General features: G+C 34.6%; 1 protein-coding gene across 1 annotated transcript in view; it reads left to right on the top strand.

The window, feature by feature from the left end:
* DPY19L1 (dpy-19 like C-mannosyltransferase 1) overlaps nt 1–22,813 on the top strand; it is a 46,987-nt gene that overhangs the window by 7,891 nt on the left and 16,283 nt on the right. The window contains exons 6-15 of the mRNA XM_015618839.3: nt 4,921–5,041; nt 6,572–6,665; nt 8,837–8,894; nt 12,432–12,523; nt 13,969–14,068; nt 15,454–15,531; nt 17,161–17,247; nt 18,736–18,795; nt 21,251–21,331; nt 22,106–22,207. Of these exons, the coding sequence (XP_015474325.1) occupies nt 4,921–5,041; nt 6,572–6,665; nt 8,837–8,894; nt 12,432–12,523; nt 13,969–14,068; nt 15,454–15,531; nt 17,161–17,247; nt 18,736–18,795; nt 21,251–21,331; nt 22,106–22,207 (873 nt within the window). The remainder of the gene's footprint in view (nt 1–4,920; nt 5,042–6,571; nt 6,666–8,836; nt 8,895–12,431; nt 12,524–13,968; nt 14,069–15,453; nt 15,532–17,160; nt 17,248–18,735; nt 18,796–21,250; nt 21,332–22,105; nt 22,208–22,813) is intronic.

Genomic DNA, 22,813 nt, shown 5'->3' with positions numbered 1-22,813 from the left:
CTTCTGCAAATCTTTGGTTGTTTAAGCTTTTAAAAGTTACTCTGCAAAATATGGTTTTAAAGATACAGTGACTAATGAAGTGTTGCTTAAATACTGTACTTCAGTTCCAGATTTCAAATGAGTAAATTATTTCATACATTTTGATCAATTTCCAATCTTCAAATATTTTCAATCAACTGTGAAAGCTTTCTAGATCTTAGTATTTTGTGCCCAAAGTTGCACACCAGTTCTATAGTTCCTGCCTTTTTTTATTTTCCCTGAAAGCACGTAGGTTGCTGACGTTATGTACTTCAGGAAATAAGGCGTATGAAGTATCAGTAGTATGTGACAATAATGACTGCAATGATTCAGGAGGTTGCAAGGGGTTCTTCTGTTTTCCTTTTGTGTAGGACACACAAAACTGACAGAACTAAGCACATCACAATTCACAGTGGCTGTGAAATCCAGTGGTAATAGTTTACTTAGATGTTGCAGAGGAAATTCCTCTGTGGAGGACTGACTGCTGTTGTTTTTGTACATACTTAATGTTGGACTTGTTACCTGGTTAGATCACATTCCTACTCTGCTTTTTTTGTCATTAAAAAGAACGATTGTTTAAAGTACATATTCAAATGTTGAGGGTTTTGCCTTCTAAGGTTTTGCCAGTGTGTCTCAAAAATTTTACAAAGGGAAGATTTCCTTGGTTAATGTATGATTCTGTAATTTCATGTGTCAGCAGCAGTTTATTTTTATGAGACCCAACTAATAATGGCTGTGATTGTTGGCTACTAGATTTTATATTCATGCTCCTGCTCTGTTGGAGCAGAGCTGCTTTCAGGAACTGTGTGTGTAAGAGTTCTTGGTGTGCATGTTTTTGTAAAAGTTGTGTGTACTTGTTTCATTTGCTTCCTAAGTCCTTGCACTGGAAGAACTAAACGCAGTATAGATGAGCGCTTTTTGTTGCTCTCTTACTTGTTTATGGTTTGCTTGGAATTTTGTTTTCTAACTCCAGAGGGATTGCAGTTCAGTTCTCGAAATGCCCCATTGTGAGCCTCATTTGAAGACTAAAGAGTTATTTCCTTTAGCTGACAAAGATTTAATGACTTCAGCTATATTCTAACTTTCAAAAATCAAAAATTACTGGTCAGATGAACTTGTTTTTCAAGACTCCTCAGTATCATCCTGAAATACGACCAAGGATGAATTCAAAACAAGAACAACCAGATATAGTGGCTGACATTCTGCAAGAACACTAGGTTGATTACAGTACAAAATCTGTAGGTTTGTCTGTTCATACAGTTTTCTAGGATTATACTGGCTTGCTTATTGGTGATAAGGTATGAATTCATTTATCTTTTCTGTGCCTGTGTGGGCATGCAAAGCAGACAAATAGTCTTCTCTGTTCCTTTCAGTCATTCACTGCTTAATGTCTAGCCTTCCAGTAAATAGTGCTTTGGGGTTTTCTTTTTTAAGTGTATTTCTTGAGTACTCCTGTTTCCACATAACTGTATTTATAAAACTGTCAATTGCTGCAACTTGACATTTGAAATGCATTGTCCAAATATGTAGAATTTTCTTACAATTATAATGGATCTGGGTGGTGAGAAGATGCTTGTAGATTTATTTGTTGGCAGTAAAATTTTTCCTTCAGATGCTCAGTATCCAGTCATGCTTCCTGAAAGTGTTTCATTTCCTGTTTGATATTTTGAGATCTTTCCAGCTCTTTCAGCCCATTAGTAGCTGCGCTAAATTTAAGGCTAAATTATAATAAAATGTTTGTTTGTTTAGTGGATATTAAAATTAAATTCATCAAAATCAATCTGGAAATCCCATTGCTAAATAGAATGTTAAATTAATTAAGGAAAGTAAAACAATTCACTTGCATGCACAGCTAGTACTAGCCTTAAAAACTTCAAAAAAAGGAAAATAAAGTAAAATGAGTCTGTAGCTAATCAGTACATCATTTATGTGAATTATACATATAAATGGTAAAAAAAAAAAAATCTATTGAAAGAAACAAGGTAGTCCTTGTAGTTGTACAATGTTATAATCCAAATAAAGTTGATTTTCCAAGTATTTGCTCCATAGTCAGGTTGTTCTAGTAATTGTGGTGTTTTCATTTCTGATGAAAAATGGCAGAGAGATAATGTGTTCGTTTCTGTGGTGGAGAGATAATGTGTTATGTTTGCTCTCTGGATGTTCATTGTTATGGAACAGTTGATATTTCTGTGTGTGGTGGTGATAATGAAAATGTGAGTCAAAATGAGGAGTGTGTTGCAAAGATCCATGTAATTGGCTTTAAAGTGCACACTCAAAGGCAACTAATGAAAGGGCTTGACTTTTCTCCATGTTCTTTTACAGCAAAGAACTGGCCTTGTCCACAGAGCTCTCCAGGGTCTGAAAGCTAGGCTTTTGTATTCTGGGTTCTGTGTTTACTGCCTTATCTGATACAGAGCAGTAGAAATTCCAGAAACAGCACCATGCTCTGACTGACCTAGCAATTTTGTACTGCTTACTGATTTTTTTCCATTTTTATGCCCATGTTAACTGTTTCATGTGAAGGAGCTTTTAGCAAAAAATGTTTGTTTTTTTTTTTTTGCTTGACGTACCTAGGCTGATACCTTTTTAGGGAGTATTCACTTGTAAAATCTTCAGCAGACACAGGCACTTGTGGCATAAACAAGTTAAATGGTTAAGTTGATAAAAAAATAGTTGAATGTTTTTTTTATTTTTTTATTTTTGTGCAATATTGGTTTGGCAAGAATGCTTTTTATGCTTGGGTAATGTCAGCTTCAGGGCTGGTAATGCAGATATGCCATACAGATGTCCCTAGCAAAGCACATCCAGGTGATGAGAAGAAAGACAGTGATTTGGTTCTTCAGGCCTATTGATGTCTGTCTGGAGATGGGGCAGGTGTCTGGTTCATGTATGCACATGTGCACTGTCAGAACCACCACGGCACAGGTATTTAGATAGCTTCCAGGAGCTGATATTGTACTTTGTAAGGCCCAATGTTGAGGCATGGAGTCGTGGTCTGGGAAGTTGATATTTTATAGGATTTACCTTGTGAGGGTGTGAAGGCCACAGTGAAGTCAGCTATGATGATTGGAGCTTTGATATTAAAAATTAATGAATTCTAGAATGTCAGAACAGCTGAGGTTGGACAGGCTATCTGAAGATCATCTAGTCTCAACACTGCTGAAGCCTGGGTGAAGTAGAGCAGGTTGCTCAGGGTCATCTCCAGTTTCAATTTGAATATACTCCACCTCTGTGCAGGCTGTTCCAGTGTTTGACCACTCCCAAATTAAAAAAAAAGGTTTTTTCTTATGTATATGAAAAAATTCTTGCATTTGAATTTATGCTCTTTGTCTTATGTCAACCAAAAAGAGTCTGTCTCAGTCATCTTTATTCCATATCCGTCTTGTCTGGGCAGCCCAGAACTGGGCTCAGCACTGCAAATACAGTCTCAGCAGTGCTGAAGGGAAAGTCGCCTTTCTTGTCCCAGTGACTTACATCTGAAGATATATTTGTCTTTTTTGCATCAGGGGCTTATTGCTGGCTCAAGTATAAATTATCTACCAAAACCCACAGGTCTTCTTCTGCAAAACTGCTTTCTAGGTGGTCAGCTTCCAACTGTACTGGTGGTGCACGATGGTGGTCATCCCCACTGCAGGACTTTGCATTTCTCTGTTGGGAAGATTCCTGTTGGCCCATTTATCCTGCCTTTTGATGTCCCTCCCAATGGCAGCACAAGGATCAGTCACTCCTTACAGTGTTTATCCTGCAGACTTGCTGAGGATGTTCCCTTGTGCCATCATCTATTCTTAAAATGTAGAACAGATTGGCACCAGATTAAAAAAATATGCACAGCTGTCTCCTTATCGATCAAGAAAGTCATCTCAGAAGGTTATAAGGCTGAGCAGATGTGATTTCACCTTTGTAAATCCATAATGATTGCTTCAAATCAATTTTTTTTGTCCTTTGTATATTTGGAAGTGGTTTCCAGGAGGATTTATGTTTACATTCTCACATGCATTGTCCGTTTTTCCTTCTTGCCCTTCTTGAAGACTGAAGTGACATAAAGAGTTTATTAATTGTATGGGGAACGAGAAGAGAGAATCATCTTTCTTATATATGTTCTCTGTGACACAGGGCCAAGGCAGCTAATACTGCAGTGGTGAAACATATTGTCAGTCTGGGAACCCCTGGGTTATAACTTTCTGCAGCAGCTCAACTGGAATGGCCACATTACTCATTTATGAACTCTATAAAGTCAGTTATATCCTGACAGAATAGCTTGGTAATGTTATTAACTAATGACTTTGCTATGAGATGAGTTGTCATTTTTGCTGTGTGAAGTACTGATGTTTTCTGTGTCAGGTGTTGAGATCCAATTGAGTTGTTGTTATAAGAACATTACAGCCTTTGCATGGAAAATGGAAATGCACTCATACATTGCATCTGGAAGCCCTCTGTAATGCATGTTTAAAATTAGCTTTTCAAAGTTTAACAGACTAAAAATCCTAAAGATTTGGTCCACTAATATTCTTGCCAGGTGGAAAAAAAATTGATTGGCTTGAATGAGTTCAGTTTGGTCAACTGTCCTCTGTCAACAACATCTGTGATTTTAATATCAGATAAACAAAAATACTCAAATGAGGAACCTTCCAGACAATGTAATACATAGGGATTTTTTTTTTTTTCTGAATACTGCAGTTTGATGCTTGAAATTACTTCTGTTATAAAGCATCTAAATATCAATAGACATAATTTTAGTCTGTTAATGAACACTTGGTCCGTTCGATAACTCTAGGAAGTTGTGGTCAAAAGTACTAAGTTGCTGATGAGATAAATCCTGTGTTTGAAAATGAACCTGGATGAGGGCCAGCTGTCATGAGAGGTTACTCTGGGCAGAAACTTCTAATCTTGTTTTTCTCCTAGGTGGTCCTTGCCAGCTGGTACCGCATGTATACCACCATTATGGATTTCCTTGGTGTATCAACAAAGACATGTTGGACTGTAAACAGAGGAAAGGGGCTTAGTCCTGTTGAAAGCTGTGAAGGTAAATTCTGGTTTTTTCATGGTTTCTCCTTGGAAGCATACAATTGTGCCTTTATTTATTTCAGAAATAATAAATATTCCTCTGTTATCAAGGGTGAAAATGTGGGTTTTGCTTATTAGGTATAACTCCTCCTGCCTAGATTGAATTCCTGTCCTGGGCTTCAAAACTTCACAGTTAAGGTCTGAGCCTTCATAATGTTGGATTGTTACAAAGAATAATATGTCCTAAGTGTAATTGGAAGCCTACTGTACATGCATTAATTTTTTGTGACTTCTGAAGGATCCCAAATACATTATCTCCTCCCTCAAATTTGGAGACTTTTTAGAGAAGTCTTACATAGTGATGCTGCAAAGAATCCTCTTCCTCTCATGAGCTACTATTCAGCCTAAGAATTTCAACCTTATACCTTGATTTTGACACCAAAGCAAGGACATTGCCACTTTTTTTTCTTTTTTTTCCCCTACGTTTGAAATACTGGCTTGTCAGGTAAGTATTAAACAATAAAAGTACCTTACCAAGAAGTGCTTTTGAGGTGTTCTATAGTCAGTTCAAGCTGAATAATAGATGGTAGTTTGTGAAGTTGTTTCATTTTATCATTTAGAATGCCTTTGTGTGATGACAGGGTAGTATTTTTCCTTTGCACAAAGGCTGTAAGAACTTCAGTGCTTGAATGGTTCACTTTCTCTAATTTTGTAAGAGGCAGTAAGCAGTGTACAACCTTTCATTCCTGTTTTTCATAAAAACAAAACCAACAGGAGCACCAGCTATTGAGACAGCTGTGTTTGGTGAGCATATCATCATCTTACTTTAGAAAACTGTCTTGCTGTATTTTCAGCAGTGGGGAATAATCAGTTCTGCATATGAAACTATTAAGTTTTGCTGCCATTCACTTTAATGAATAAGGCTTTTTATGTTGTATTGCTGAAATGATTAGAGCCAGGAGGGTTTAAAGAAATAGCAGGAAAGAATAACAGCAAAAGAGTGAGCGCAGAAGTGTCTTGTTAATGAATAAATTGAAAGACTTGCATTACTGGAAAATATCTTGGTTTATACTGAAACAAAGAAAGCAAAAAGCATTGTGTGCGATATGTTTAAAGATGGATTTACTTCTGCAAGAGATGGGAAGTGAAAGGCTAGGATTAAAAAACCTGTGTTAAAAAAGCTCTATGAAGTCAAAATGTTGTGTAGAGAATATTCTCAGCAGTACTTCAATCTTCTAAACCATTCAGGTTTTTCTCTGGCGTTAATGCATCCCTCTTGGCTTACTATGTCACTGACTGCCCCAGTGTTATGTCTACCCCCGCTCTTCCTGGATTTTTTCAAAGCTGTGGTTTCCTGATTGAACCTTTACAATAGTCTTAATGGCATCTATATTTTTTTTGTCTCTTTCTGTAGATGCACTGAGATGTTATACTGATAGTTTATATGTAATATAGACATATTAAGCTGGTATACTGATTGTATGGTGCTTTATAACCAATGTGGCCTTTCTTCTATATTTGACAACATATATTAACTGGTTTTTGTTAGGGTTGGGAGACCCTGCTTCCTTTTATGTTGCTGTGATTTTTCTATTGAATGGATTCATGATGTCACTGTTCTTCATATACGGTACATATCTCAGGTAAGGCCCTTGAGACTGGGCTATTTAATTGGTATTGGCTGCCAGTTTATAGACAAAATTTCAAAAAGTCAATGTAAAAATATTTATGTGGGATATTGATTATTTGTTTGTACAGCCTTAGTGCTTTTTATTTTTTTTTACATGGATGTTGTCAATAAAAACTAACTGAAAAAGAGAAGCTTTTTGCTTGAAATAATAATGATGCTGGAAAAAAACATGGAAAATTCCATTGAGGTAGTATCTCATTGGTACCACTGGGTTGTGGATAAAACTAGATCCTGCATGTGCTTTAAACAGCTTTTGACATATTTCTGCTATTAGAATTATCACTGTAACTAATTTTTAAACATAAGTGGAATGACTGTGTACTTTTTACCAAGACAGGTTTTCCCAGTGCTTTGCTTCAAGTCATATTTGCATGTATTTCCATTTTAACTTAACTGAGAAGGCAAAAAAATGCATTATTTTCGACAAATTGTATGTACTTCCCTTTTTCTATAAATTTGTGTTTTCAGTATCTGTCCTTACATTTCAGGAGCTGTTACACATTTTCATACAAAAATAGATTCCACATTCAGCAGAAAAGCAGAAGTGGAAATACGTTTACTGTTAACGTCTGTTTTCATGTGTTGGTTTTGCCAAAAAGTGTAAGGCAGCTCTGTTTTCCTCTGAGAGATGTGATTGGTTTTTCCTCTCCTTCATTTTCTGTCTTCATTGTCATGGGTTTTCTTCTTTCTCTCTCTCAAGCATGGGCTGATAGTTAAAATAAGGAATAGCCCAGGGCAGACACAGTCAGTAAAAACAGGAACTTGCCCAGTGCATGTTTTGAGGAAGTAGGTAAACTTTGAATATTTGTGTCATTAACTTGTAATATTTCTCTTGAGGGCATTATGCAGAAATTCCCATTTTATATAAATGTCATTGAAAAATGAGTGAGCTCTGTATTTCTCACTGCTTTCTTTAGAAAGCATAGACCTTGAGTTTTGTTTCGGGTTTGGGGTGTTTTTTGGCAAATTTTTGTTTTGTTTCTAGGGCTAATATTTTTAATGTTAAGCATGTTAATTTTTTGTAATTTTGCAATTTAGTGTTAAAGCTTTTTGTTATGGGATGCAAAGTTGAGTTTTATGTGCAAGAATGCACAATTCCTGGAGATTGTTTTAGCACTTGGTATCTTAAATCCTCGTATTTTGTACCCAGAATCTACTGATTCTGTTTGACTTGTATATTAGTGATGGGTGAAGGATCTGAGAGGATTTGAAGGGTTTTTTTTTTTTGTGGGCTTTTTTTTTTTGTGTGTGGTTGATTTTTTGTTGTTGTTGTTGTTTGGTTTAGTTTGTTTTTTTTTAAGAATCTTAGCAGTTGGCTGCTGCTTTTATTTAGTAGCAAAAATCTGTCATTCAGAGTAGTAGTGCACTTGTGTGCACAAAAATGTTCTTTGCTTTGTGTCACATAACTTGAGTAATTACTAATCTGTTCAAACAAAGAGGAACCTTATCTATTGCTCTTTTGAAATGGGAAAAAATCTGAGTCATATCTTTGAGTTTACTTTAGGTATTTATTCAATAGGTGAATTTGATTCATATGGAAATGTAAAAAATTCTTAAATCAAGGGATTAAAAAGCTTCCTCATGTTAGCATTGCAGTATTTCACATAAAAATTAAGTTGTATCTTGCATTGACCATATAATGAGTTAATTTTTAAATATATTTTTTGAATGTGCTTGATTTGATTACCCTAAATTTATCTTTAGATCCAGACCAAAATTTCCTGTTGGGTGATTGAGTATGTAGATTCTGAAATGCACTGCTCAGCATCTTAGGGAAGAAGTATTGCATTTATATTGCCCGGTTTTTAAAAGCACCGGATGCAATGATCTAAACTGAAATTTGTGAGCAGTGGAATAACTGTTTTCCAAGTTTCTCACATTAAAATTGGTGATCTGCAGAAAAGCATTGATGTATGAAGGACTGGTTTGCTCTGAAATAAACACTGTCTGACTAACTAGTATTGTAATATTGTATATACTCTGTTGATTGCCTTCCCCTGATGCTTGAAAGCTTTCCTCCTTTCCCCCCAATAAACTTAGCTGTATACAAGTGCTGCTTCGCATTTTTTAAGCAACATCGACCATTATAAAATTTTTTTGTACCTCTTTTTCTTCTTTTCACAGTGGGAGTCGTCTAGGAGGCCTTGTTACCGTGTTGTGTTTCTTTTTCAATCATGGAGAGGTAGGTTTCCCTCTCCCAGCACTCCTTTTTTCTTAATTATTGAAGTTTAAGCTAATTCTCATTTAATTAAATGTAGTGATGTTGCTTATTTATTTGAGATTGAATTTAAATAAATTCAATTAAAATAAATGAATAAGACAATTGAAAGCAAAATAGACTATGACTGGAACATATACAACACAGTTCAATGTCACTTTAGTGCTTAAAAAATCAGAAAGGAAATATGTTGTAAATTGGTGCACTTAGTAGCACCATGACTTCAAGTTTCAAAACATCAGAATGCTCTCTTTTCATGCTCACACCACGTATAACTGTGTACCATATGAATAAGCTTCAGAAACTTCTTTAAATTGCTATATATTTTACTGGAAATTCATCAGTACAAAGAAAAGTGCAAAGAAACATCTGTATTACTTATATACTATACCCAGGATGCACAGAATTTAGGAATAGTGTATGTATATAAAGGATTCCAATGCTAAACTTAAGTAAGCTGCGTCACAGGAAGGAAGAAGAAACTGTTGCTTAAAACATCTCCTGGTTTTCCCAGTTAATGCTGTTCATGTCATTTTTTTATATTTCAAAAGAAAATTCATAGGTTTCCTTCTAATTCTCTTGGGTGTTCAGATTTTTTGGTTTTGTTGGGTTTTTTGGTATTCTTTTGTTTTTTTTAGTGCTCATTTTATGAATGGAAATTTGTAAAGATCTTATAAATGGAAACTAACTACCTTCTCCTAAGTTTAGTGTTGAATTTATGTTTTGCTTTCTTATTTTACTGAGCTGAACTTGGTAGAGAACACTGAGTTTTAAGAACATGTATTGTATATAACAGAATTAAAGATGCTTCCATTCACATAAAGCTTTGACAGTTTTCTTATAAAACAAAAATCTGTGTGATGAAATAGCTATTTTATTTTCAAGTTTCATTTGAAATGTCTTTTCTTTAAATGTTCCCATGTATGCATTGGGGATATATAATGAATTTAAGCATTTAAGAATTTAAGCATATTAAAGCATTGTCAAGCATGGATGTTGAAGTGCTTGGATGAGAACAGGTGGACATTAGAGTTGTTAAACTTTTTTTGTGCTCTGCAAGTGAAAATACAACATTTTATGTGAATTTCTGTTCTTAATGGTATCCTGAAGTGAAATGATGTTTCATCCTTTGCTAGTGAATACTTATAAAATGGGCACTGTTTTGCCAAGTCTGTGCAGGTGGTAAGTGTAACTTCAGGAAGAAATGTGTTGAAAACTTCAAGGTAGTGGTAGGAAAAAACAATTTATTTCACTGGTACAGTGCAGTTCTATCCATAGGTGACTGCAGGAGAGCTTCTCTCTCTGTGGGTGACTTGACCTGGGGAAAAAGCACAGATAATGTATTTTGGAGAATGGTGTGCAGTCAGATCTGCATAGCTCTACACAGGTGTAGTCTGGGCTTAGGTAGGGCTTAAGGAGGGTGTCCCTGATTTAGGCTCAACTGGATGGATTTCTGGAGAGCAGTACTTGCAGAGGTGCAGAGTTGGCTCTCAGCTGGCACTTTGTGTTTGAACCATAGCTGAATGAAATAACTCAGACTTATTTGATGTTGTTTTGTATATAGTTGTGATAGTACCTGTAGTTACAGATGCACAGGAGGGTCTCTCCTCACTGGGTGCTCTGTTGAATCCCATGCTGTGGGTGTGCCTGCGTGTAAGAATTGCCCAGCTCTTCAATGCACTTGTGATTATGTACAAATCATCTTGTGTGGGTCAACAGTGTGTACAGTCGAGCTAGACCAGCTGCTAAAAATTTCCTTTCCTATTTGGGAAAGATAGTGCTGAGCTACAGGAGTAAGGCTGATATGTAAGCCCTGGTATCTCAGCTCTAATGCTATGTGAAAATACTCTCTGGCTTTGAGCTAGTGACCCTAAGGCTATATGTTTTTGTTTGTGCTGTTCTTGTGCTACTGTGTTTTAATGATTTCAAACTTAGACAAATCTGATATTTCCACCTGCAGCAGAGTGAGTTTACAGCCTTGATAAATCATCCACCGATGATTGAGTTTAGCATTACATTCCAAATACAGAAAAGCAGCGTAGCCCACGTTAGTCAATCCACTTTTAAGGTAGTGTTTCCTTTTTATGGTTGTTTAGCTCATCATTTTTTCCTGTCTTATCTTCTCCAGTATCATAAGATTTGGTAAACCAAATGTTGCTGTAATCCTGAAAAATACTCAAAATGACTACACTGCTTTGGAATAATCATGATTATAGTTATTGCTTATTAAAAAAAAATTAACTCATCACATCTGTGCAGTCAGCTGAGGATAGCACATTAATACATATATTTATGAAAGGTTTATTTTAATGATAATTGGTGCAGCTTTTACAAAGAGTGCTTCTAGATGTCAGGAGCTGTGATTAATGTGATGGGTTTCTGTACTTTGCTTTTATTTTACACTATTAATTTAACATACTTGGGAAATAGCAAGACAATAAGAAAGGAATTAAATTATGTTGATTTTAGTGACTTGTTTGGTAAAACAATATTTAAAAAAAATGGTTTAAAGATTCTAGGAAGCAAAGGAAAAGGAACATCCTGGCAGCAGTATCCTACAAGCTTTTCATAGATTAATTATGGTCCATGTTGAGATGAATTACTTTTTTTTCCTGTAGTTGTAAAGAACCTACTTCTAATTTTTAATGCAAATCTCTGTATAGCAAATTTGAACCTGTTTTTTGTATGTCAAAGTACTCCTGTAAAGTTGTACTTGTTCTTTCATGGTGGTTAGTGCAAGCACTTTATAAAGAGCTGGGTATGAACATTGGAGACAACTGTTGTAGCTGAGCCATTTGCCATGAGGCCCATTATTTATTTGTCATGAGCCCCATTAATTAAGAAATAATTGAAAAAAATATTCCATTGATTTCACTGTATTATGCTTTGCTTTATTAGGGTTAAAGAGTGGAATAAGTAAGTTATGAATAAGCAATATTGGGTCTCTATGAACTTAATTTCATGAGTTAAGTGTACTGGCCTGTTTTGGAAGGCAGCTTCAGATGTTATACTTAATGTGTTGTTACTAATAGAAATGTGAAGTGTTTATAACCTAAAGAACTCTGGCATAATGAGGAATATATTGGTTTATCCTTCAAATTATCTCCCCATACACTGTCTCTGCCTAAGTGTGGCAAGTCACTTCAAGAATTTGACAATGATTTACCTGGAAGAGTTGATAATTTCAGCAGAACCAGAGACAAGTAGCTGCTGTCCTGCTTTTTTCCTGGATATTCTCTAGCTGCTGCATTTCATTTTGGAAAAGAAGTGATCTATTTTAATTTAACAGTGTATATTGGGCCTCAAATGTGGAAACTACTTCCTTTTCTTTCCTCTTTTCTGCTTCCTGGCTTGTTTTTTTAACTTTCTGAGTAAAACCTCATATAGCTTGATTTTTTGCTTTATTGGAGTATCTGTAGTCTTTCATTTTGAAATACAAATGCATGGTTTTATGGCAATGTATCAGTGAATGTTACCGTCTAACCCAGTTCTTATTTTTAGTGCACTCGTGTCATGTGGACTCCACCTCTCCGTGAAAGTTTCTCGTACCCATTCCTTGTGATGCAGATGTTGCTTTTGACCTATATTCTCAGGTACCTCTCAGTTTATACCGGGCCTTTACAATGCTTTAAAAAAATTGAATGTCACAGGACATTTATTGAAGTGCCTTTATATAAACATTTTTTTAAATGCCTCCATGTGCTGTAACAATGGTATCATTAACAGAGAAACTTTCCTGTGGCTGTTACATTACAGACGCTGCACCAGTAGAACTGCAGTCATTTACTCATTTATTAAAAGGAAAAACTTTGCAACTTGAAGACATGATTAACATAAAAATTACTGTGTTGGCAAATACGTATCTAAAGTAAAAATCTGAATTTTTGGTTGATGTCCCTTCCTTCCCATGAGAAACAAGCTGATACTTCATCAATTGGTTTTGTCCCTCTTGGAGAGTGGTATGTTGGCTGCACGTAGAGTAAGCCTATGCTTTGCAACAGAGGATGCTATAGGCACCCATAAGCTAGTATGTTCTTGCAGTTTTCTATGACTAACTAGTCTCATTAACTAGTTCAATGATTTAGAGCAGTCTAATTACCTTAATGCAGGGATGCTCTTGAGTTCATTAGCCCTGCTTTTCCATGATTGTTTCTGCCTTGCAACTTGATTATGTTACTGTCTTGCCTCTGTTTTAGAAAATAAGCATGACCGTTCATACCTAAGGGCTGTTCCACCAACTCCATTGCATCAGATTTACAATGTATTTATGATTTAGCTGAACTTAGTACTTAGAACCACCAATTTTCTTTTATTAGGTCATACTGATTTGTAGTTTTTGATTTTTAAAGCAAAAGTAATGCTTTTCACTAACTTGTTGGTTTTTTTTACATGAGGAAAAGATATGTGCTCTCTAGAATTTAGTGATATTTGGAACATGACATATTTCAGAATTGAACCCGAATCAACACAGGATTAAGTCTTTTGCATAACATTTATTTCAGGACATGGAGAATAAGCTGGGGTTTCAGTTACAGGTTCATGTATTTGTTATTGTCTCGTTCCCTAAAACATCAGTCAGGATTGCTGGCAGAAAGTTGTAGAAAGTAAATATGGAAGAAATGTGAGAGAGAGGAGTTAAATCACTTTCAAATGCAGACCATTCTGAAACAGTTGTGATTTCAGCTGAAATGGAAATGGTTGTGACCTGACTGTAGAGTTTTCACAAGAAGGTGAAGCACTTGAAAATTACATGCTTTGGCCTGCTGTACTGCATTCTGCCAGGAGAAGATTTGTTTGGTAATCAGTGACTCATCGAATAGTTAAGGAACATTAAACAACAGAGCTGTTGTCATGGAAACTCAAGAAAAAAAAAAGATATTAAATTTATTTGAGCAGTGTTATTTGTAGTTGATCAATATTGCTAGCTATCTTCCAAGGTAACTGTGTTCTTATTGCATTTTCTATTGTACTATTCAATTATATGCAAACACCTGTGTAATTGTACTTACTGATGCCTATTCTGTCTCTTTTTCCCAAGGATTCCGAGTATTAATACAGGAAGCTTGATTGCACTGTGTGTTTCTAATATCTTTTTCATGCTTCCCTGGCAGTTTGCTCAGTTTGTTCTTCTAACTCAGGTAAGCCCATATTTACTTCTAAATAGCCTCTTTGTCTAACCTGGACAAATCGACTGCTTTCTATAGACAGCCATTGAATTCACAGCTATACAGATCTTTCTTTTTAGCCACATTTTATTCTTGCTGTCAGGAAAGATTCTCACCATTTATCAAATCAATATTTTTCTAGTCTTGAGGTTAAAAGTTGACAATTTACACTACTTACCATTTTGTCCCCAGGACTGAAAATACTTACTTTTCCCATATAAGCAGCCTCTAGCCTGAGATCAGAACATCAGTACAAAAACAAAAACTTTGTATTTTGAAGCACAAAAATAAATAAAAAAAAACATTGACCTTGCATCTCTTTAGGCTGATAGAAATTTTTAAATGTACCAGTGTTTGCATGGCATGTAATATCTGGCATGATTTTGCATGATTTCCTATATAATTTTGATGAGTCTGTGAGTAGTGCTGTAGTCTGAGATTTTGGATAGTTGAGGTAGCTGTGGTTAGCATTGAAATCTAGTGAATGCTGATTGGAACAGTAGGGTACTGTCACACAGCAACTTCCTTAGTGTTTGAATTGGTTGAAAGGTAGCCATTTGACTGAAATTCATCTGTGTCTCCAGACCTTTTCACTTCTCTGCCTTACTTAAAGCAGATGTTGCCTGGTTTGAGTTGATAGCTTTAAACAATATAAGCTGCAGTGTGCAAGTTTTCTATCTGCATAAGAGAAAATCAATAAATTCTGTAAAATATTGAGAGAAACTTGTCACTGTAACCTGTGTGAAATGCTGTGCCTGAAATTTGAAAATTCAGGTTCATTTCATAATTTCATTAATTTCCCATATGACTTTCAAGAAGATGTGTAATCAATAAGTCAACTAATCTTATTTTCCTCAGCAGCAAATTGTGGCTATTTGCCTATTTTGCTGAAAACTTAAAATTAATGACTAATTATTCTGTGTTTTTGACTGATACATTTTGGTTGCTTTGGAGTTTTCTCGTTTTTGGGGTTTTTTTCCCATTTTTATTTTGTTTGGTTTATTTGGTTTGATTTATTTGGTTTGGATTTTTGTTTGTTTGGTTTGGGATTTTTTGTGTTTGGGTTTTTTTTAAATTTTGTTTTAAGTTAAAAGGCAAAAGGTATTGTGTTAGTGCTGTATTTTGGTGACTTGCATTCTCATAAAGTTGAATACTTATTTCTTAAATATTTAACTATATTTGATAATTCTTATTTAAGGCACCAGAACAGGATTTTTGAAAGAAATAATTATGAAATGCCTAAGTACTTAGCAAAAAGTAGCAATAAAAGTTAATGATTGTTTGAATTATCTTTTCTTTTGCATTAAGGAGTACACAAGTGCAAATTGTTTTAACTTCCCTTTCACTTTTGATTTTAGATAGCTTCATTATTTGCGGTGTGTATTATGGGTTATATTGACTCCAGCAAATTACAGAAGATACTATCTGCACATATGGTAATGCTTTTAAAAAAAAAACTTAAGCCCCCTCAAACAGGTCAAAGCATGAAAAAAGACCATTTGTCTGAAGTGTTTTCCTTAGTTGTGCAAAGGTTGAAAACATGCAGTGATAAGGGAGGGAGGGGTCTGGATTGGAACTAAAATTGGGTTTTGAAAACTGCTTTAGTCTTGACCATGAAGAGATCTCACAGTTTAACTATTTGGGGAGATACTTAGAAAGGAGGACAAGAAAATAAACTGTTAAGTTGAAAACCATTTGTTGTTCTTTTTTTTTTTTTCAAATCTGGGTGAGAAAGTCAAGAGAGAAAGGAAATGATAAGTAAAAGATGTGTAAGTTTCTGCATAATACCTGATTTTAATTTTTTAAGTTGAGATAATGATCAAGTTTTGTTTTTGAAGTGAGATTACAGTTTTGAATATAAAAGAAGAAGTAGACAACTTGTTCTAAGAAATGTGATGGTGTTTACATTTTTTTTTTTGCTAAAGTTGGCTATGCTAACCCAGTGGGCAAAAAGAGAATATTTCCCCAGAAAAGAAACCAAATTATATTTCATATGTTTTCAATTATTTTTTTGAAATACTGTAAATGATAAACTAAAGGTAGTGGTAAGTTCTATGCTACTCATTAGTTGCATGAAGCAGGGACAGAATAAGAAGATTTATTTGGTAGTTTTTTGACAGAAGCAGGATGACGTACTTAAGCTTTCTGGCTTATGTCAATAGCTGTATCATAATTTAAGTGCTGAAGTGCCATAAATAGCCTATTTTCAGATAGATAAACAGTCATGTTATATTACAGAGACAGCTTAGTGAGTCTGGGTAAACTGCCAGCCTCTATTGTGGTGTTTTCAATTTTTGCCTCCCTCCTACCTTCCTCCTTCTGTGGAAAATGAAAGTCTTAACTATGTGAAGAGGGGATTAGAAAAGTCTGCAAATTACTATGTTATTTTTCCTTATTTCTGTGTATAAAAGAAGACAGAGCTTGCTTATTGATTTTTCCCCTTCAAGTTGGAAAATGTAATTCAGATTGCTTTCTGTTAAAAAAGGGAGCACAGTAGATCAGGATGGTGGATAAAAGTTGTATTTCAGCCTTGACCCTCAAGCTCATATAATTAGGTGCATATGATCAAATTGTCATAGTTCTCTTTCCTTGACTTTGATGATGATGATGGTATTTTAAGTACATGTTTGTCAGTTAGGAAGAAACATAAACATTCATAAACATAAACATAGGAAGACATAAAACATTCTATTCATTTTTATGTTTGTCCAGACTTCTAAAAGGTAACAAGCAGGATGGAGAGAACTTGTGCAGTAATTTAGAAAAAAATGAATATGTTAGAAATAACTTCAGAAATGTAGCTGTTGTTTTACGTAAATTCATCCTTTGACCAGGCTTTGTTCTTACATACTTTTAATAAATAAATTGAGACAATAATCTACACTTGGCTATCTGCTGTCATTAAGCCCTTACAATCAGTATTTTGAGAACAAATATGCAAGTGTGAGTATCAGGCTTGCACTTTGCTGTAAAGTAGGTGTTTTTAAATTTAAAGCTGTTAACACATTAGGTAATCCTTTACTTTCCTGGTTTTAAATTGAGTCATTTTTATTTTCTTCTTGCAGGTATCTCTTCTGGTGTGTTTTATTCTGATGTTTGGTAACTCAATGTTACTGACATCATATTATGCTGCATCTTTAGTAGTTATCTCGGTAAGCTGCTTAAGAAGAATCATGTGCTGTGCTAAGACTGCAGTGCTGTAGTGTTATATATTTATTGATGTAAAATACCATTGATGTATAGATAAATATTGATGTGAAAACTGCTGCATTACCAGACAGATGAGAAACCTTTCACATGAGAAGCAGAATTAGACCATAAAGATATCTGGTGAAAGGGTAAATACTAATTCAAGAAATCATGGATTTATACCAAAACCTCTTTGTAAAAGAAATTCAGTTAAGACTCTGCTCTTCTACTTTTATAGTTCTCTTCTTTTTATACAAATATAAAATTTACCGTGTATGTAGTTTTGACCAGAGTGACTGTAAAACAAGAACATGAGCAAGGAGGAGCTTCATTTAAATGCTTCTTATTGATAATAAATCCTCTAGTGTAGAACAAATGACTAAACCATATATAATGTGGTTTAAGACTGTTTGAAACTGCTGCATCATACTGCTGTGTTCACAAAATTATTCACTGAGGATTCATCATCTCACCATTCATTATCTTAATTTTTCTTTAAATAGGAAAAAAATCCCACAGCCTCTTTGAGTTTTGTATAGTTCCTCATAAAGGATTTATGTATGTAAGAAATAGGAGATAAAGTGTTGTGAACAGATCCTGTTTAGCTTACTTGAAATCATCTTAATTTCTGGTTCTTTTTGTCTGTTTGTTTATATTTTGTCAATCAGGAAGAATGTGGCAATTTCTCTCTTATGCTAACAGTAAACTGCCACGGCTGCATATTTGCTGTAGTATAGTTTGCATGTTATGAATCTATTCTAGTTTCTTGCAGCAGGTTTTGTAATTATACATTAAGTGTTGAGTTCTCAACCTGTAGAGTTCCTTGCTCAGAAAACCTGTGTTCTGCTTTGAAAAAAGTATTTGTTATTTGTGTGTTATTTGGATGCTTATACTGGCCTCAGTCTCACATATGGACTGGATTTCTGGAAGCTTTTAATTACATTGTTCATCAAATTAGCCTGAAATGGGTCTTCCTTATGTCATAAAATGAACATACTGTGAAACAGAAAGAAGTGACTCCTACTGCTCTCTGTGTTCTGTTGCCTTATGTGAAAATTGTTTGTATTATACTGCCAGTGATTTATTTATTGCTTCAGTCTCTTGTCATTCACAGAAGCAGACAGAGCTCAGTTTCCCATTGGTTTTGATTTAAAGAAGCTTAGAACCGAATAATACAGAATCTCCTTACTCATTCAGGAGAAAAGTAGTCTTCCATTAATTTTACTCAAACTGCAGTGAGAGTTTTTATGTTGGCAAGTTTTGCCAGTGCAGGGTGAAATCATATTATATATATTCATATCTCAGGTTGTATTGATTATGGAAGATTTTTTAATAAATAAATATATGATGCAATAGGCTTACCAAAAGGAAAATCCTCTCATTCAGGGTACTGGAATAGCTTGTTGTTATTACATTGCCTGAAAATGTGCATTATTTTTTTTTTTTATTAGGGAATTCTTGAATGGAGTCCAAAAGTCTTGAAAAGGCGCAAAAGAGAAGTCTATGTATGGGTAAGGAATTTTGTATATTTTGAATTACAGAGAAAAACTATGACCTTTTTTTTTGTTTTTGTCAAATACAGAAATGACTTCTGGTTTCATTTCTAGTAACTGAAAATCAAGGAATATAGCTGAACTACTGTCTTTAATAAGTTGTCAATGTTTCCAGCAATTAGTCTTGAATTCCTGAAGAAATAAAGACAGCATAAACAGGCATTTATATCAGAAAGCTGAAATAGCCTTTAAATGGCAACACGTTTAATTTTAAATTGCCAACATGTTTATAAAACCTAAGATCTGTATGGAAATCCTTTTTAAATAAAGGTCAATTTATAAAAAGCAAGTGAAAGTCTACAGTGCTTGCAGAAATGGAGATTAAGGTACTGCATTAGATACTCACTAAAACGTGGATATCTACATAATTTTTAAAGGATATTTTTATGACAGCAGCAAACATCTTAAAATTACATAAGGAATCAAGCCAGAGTGAAAACACTGTGAGGTGTGTGTATGAGTTGGAGGGTAGTAGAAGTCATGTCCAAACAGGGAGAACATTTCCAAAACTATTACGAAAAAAATGTAACACTGTAGAAAACATGAGAAGCGACTTGCTGCTTATGATATAATGTTAACATGGAAAAACACCTGAAATGGGAGCATACCAAGACTATGCTTGACTTAAGACAGGCATTTGTATTAAATGAAGGGTAAGCTGTTAGCAAAATTGGATGAAATTTATATAGTTGTTATTATAAAGGAATTAGAATAGGAAGGAATTAAAATATTTATAGCAAATTGCAGTGCATGTATATATGCCTGGCTGTAGTACCAGGGAAAATGAGAGTGTAGGCAAATTTCATGTCAGTTTTCTGAAATGGAGATCCAAGGTGCTTGTGGAACAGCAAACTAAAAAATCTGGGTTTTGTAAAAAATAAAAATATATCAATAAAAATTTGATATGACGAGGAAGGTGTTAAGCTCTATGTATGTGTAGCATAATGAGAGACATCTAATGCAGCCTTTGTGGAAGGAAGTGATGCCTTGCAAAAATGTTTGACTTCTGTGAAAGATGTAGATAAGGGTGTGTGGGTGAATATAATGTACATAAATTTCAGGAACTTTTTGGAGAAGCTGTCTAACTGGAGCTATAAAAGAAATTAAACTCCATGAGATAAGGTATGAATGTTAGAAGGTCAGAAAAAAGGGCAGGATTAAATGGTGAGTTTTCCAAAGACCACCATGACTCTAAAAGTGTGTATAAAATAATTGATTCCAAATCAAGTGCTACATTCAGCAGAGAAATCTCAGTATTCTTACTCAGAGTTCTCTGAACACACCAATTCATTACTGAGCGGGTACCAAATAGAAAATACTTGATGGAAATCACAGAGAAGGACCTGTAAAGAGAGCAGAATTTTTTTTTTAATTTTTATTTTGTAAATTCATATGTAACATTGTAAATACTGCATGTAGTCTCAGTCATGGTGTTTTACCTAAAAAAAAAAACCTAAAAAACTAGAATGCCTTCTCCCAAAATCTATTACCATTAAGCAGAGTATGAAGATAATTATTAATGTAGATTCACCAAACAGCTGAGATTTTAAAATATGTTAGAATTCTACATCTTGTAAAATAAAGGTAAATATGACAAAGCCAGTGAATAAAAGTAGAATATAATTATAGTTTTTTAGTGCCCGTTACGCTAGAAGCAATAAACTTATAAGGAATAAGAAAACCACTGCAGAAGAAAAATCCCAGAGGCATTCAGTAAAGGATTAGGATAGATACCTTCTAGGTATTTAGGTTTCTTAGCAGCCATTAAATGAGGTGATTTAATGCAGCCCTTCTTCACATGAAAGCCTTAGTTACATCAGGGCAAAGATCAGTTTTTTGTTGCATTCTTTTTAAAAGCATCTGCTGTGAGTCCCAAATACAAGATACTGAGACAGGTTGTCCTATTCAGTTGATCCAGTTTTATAAAGAATTAGCTAGATTAAGCTACACTGCCCAGAATTCAACCTTCCTGGTACAGGAATGAACTTGATGCATAACTAAAAGCAGTAACTGTACATACTTCGTTTATATTTCCATCAGCTTCTAACCTCAGACCATCTTGAGATGGTGCTATAAATCAGCAAATTCCTCCAAAGATCTGAATTACCAGGCTGGCACAACCTGATAATATGGAGCAGGTCTTGTCCAAAACCAATCCCTACACACTGATACGTGCAAAACAGATGGAAAAGAGAGTGAGGCTGCCCCTTTTTAATTAACTTTGGTACCACCTCTGTTACAATGTTGTATGCAGTGGTACAGCTGTAGTGTAAATCATTTGCACAAAATTATTTCTCGTCTATAACATAGGAGAGTTCATAAGTAGTAGCTAAATTTAAGAAGCCTTTAAAAAAAGAAAAAAAATTGTAAAAGTTAAAGATATATTAATTTCATTCTAAATATATTTTTCAAGGTCATTGAAGGATGTGCCTGGTTATTTGGGACAGTCACCTTGAAATATCTGACTTCCCTTGTGTTCGGAATAGCTGATGATGTAAGTTCTCTCGTGAGAGTATCTAGTTGGTTTCTTTCAAAAATTTTATCATTCTTAATATTTGATTTTGATGTTTTACTGATACAGTTTCCTGAATTTCCAGAATTTGTTTTGCAGAGGTGGGAGAGAGATTGTATATTTGCTTTTTCTTTCATTATATATTATCACTTTGAGATGTTATTACCAAAATTTATGAAAACACAAATATCTTTACTTTTGTCTTAGTGAACGCTCTGTGTTTGTTTTTAAATGTGAATTTATAAGGCTTTGTTTGTCTTGGGTATCATCTGCTGACACCTTTATTTACTTAGTTTGTCAGTTTATTCTTCTCTGAGAATAATTTTCAGGACAGTTTTGAAATGCTTGCCGTAACAAGTACAGCCTTTGCTGTATGTCAGCCTCTTTATTCTATCATTAAAAACCTGTCTGCAGATGTGTATCAAGGGGTGAAAGATAGGAAGGTCATGTCTTAAAATATGACTATACAAAACTATACTCTTGTTGAATATGATCACAATAGTAATGCCCTTTATTCTGCTCTTTTCTGCTTTTTATTTAACACTGTACAATATGTGTTAGACTCAAAGATATTATTTAATACACTGGAATTAGATTTTTGGTGCTCTTGTAACAATATTGTAGGTGGTACAAACTTCTAATTAAAAATATTTCTCAGTACCATATAATTTCTCATATTTATACTACTTTGCTGTAGAAAACAGGACAGATTTTGCTTGCTACAGTTTGGTATCTCTTTCCTGTATATTCTACCAGGCTCATATAGGAAATATATTGAAATCCAAATTTATTGGCTACAAGGATTTTGATACATTAATGTATACCTGCGCTGCTGAGTTCGACTTCATGGAAAAAGAGGTAATTTTGTCAAAATATGTGATTTTGGAAGAGGAAACTTCTTATTTTATCTTTATTTGTTACTTAAAGCATTTGAGAACCACACCTCCTCCTGCCATCATAAGTTCAAGTGCATACTTGTGAAAAGAGAAATGAATGGACTAAAGCTGAATTTAATTTGGTTTATTGCCTTTAAATGAACTTAAACCAAAGCAGTGTTGATTTTAGATCTAAGAAATGTGCTTGCTTGAATAAAAGAAGTGCTTCCTCAGGAATAAATGAAAGTTTACAGTTCTGTAAACAAGATTTTATGGGGGTCTCAGTACGTGGCTTTGAGAATATGGAAAATGTACTGAGAACTGCAAGGGCCTTATGTAATAGGCTTAGACTACAGAATAGCATTGAAGCTTCATAATGTGGCATTAACAGCCTTTTAAAATTTGTCAGTGCCTAGATATGCATTTAGAGTGTTCATAGGTTAGTCAACCCATAGTACTCAGATTCAAATGAGATACAATCCATTTCTCATCTTTGGATGGCTTGCAAAAGAATGGGAAATAATTTATTTATGACCTTAGTATTATGTCTTTAGTATGGTTCCTCGGTGGAGTTTACATTTACATTTTA

The sequence above is a fragment of the Parus major genome, chromosome 2 (assembly GCF_001522545.3).
Source record: "Parus major isolate Abel chromosome 2, Parus_major1.1, whole genome shotgun sequence".
NCBI lineage: Eukaryota > Metazoa > Chordata > Aves > Passeriformes > Paridae > Parus > Parus major.
This window is presented reverse-complemented; position numbering and strand designations above follow the sequence as displayed.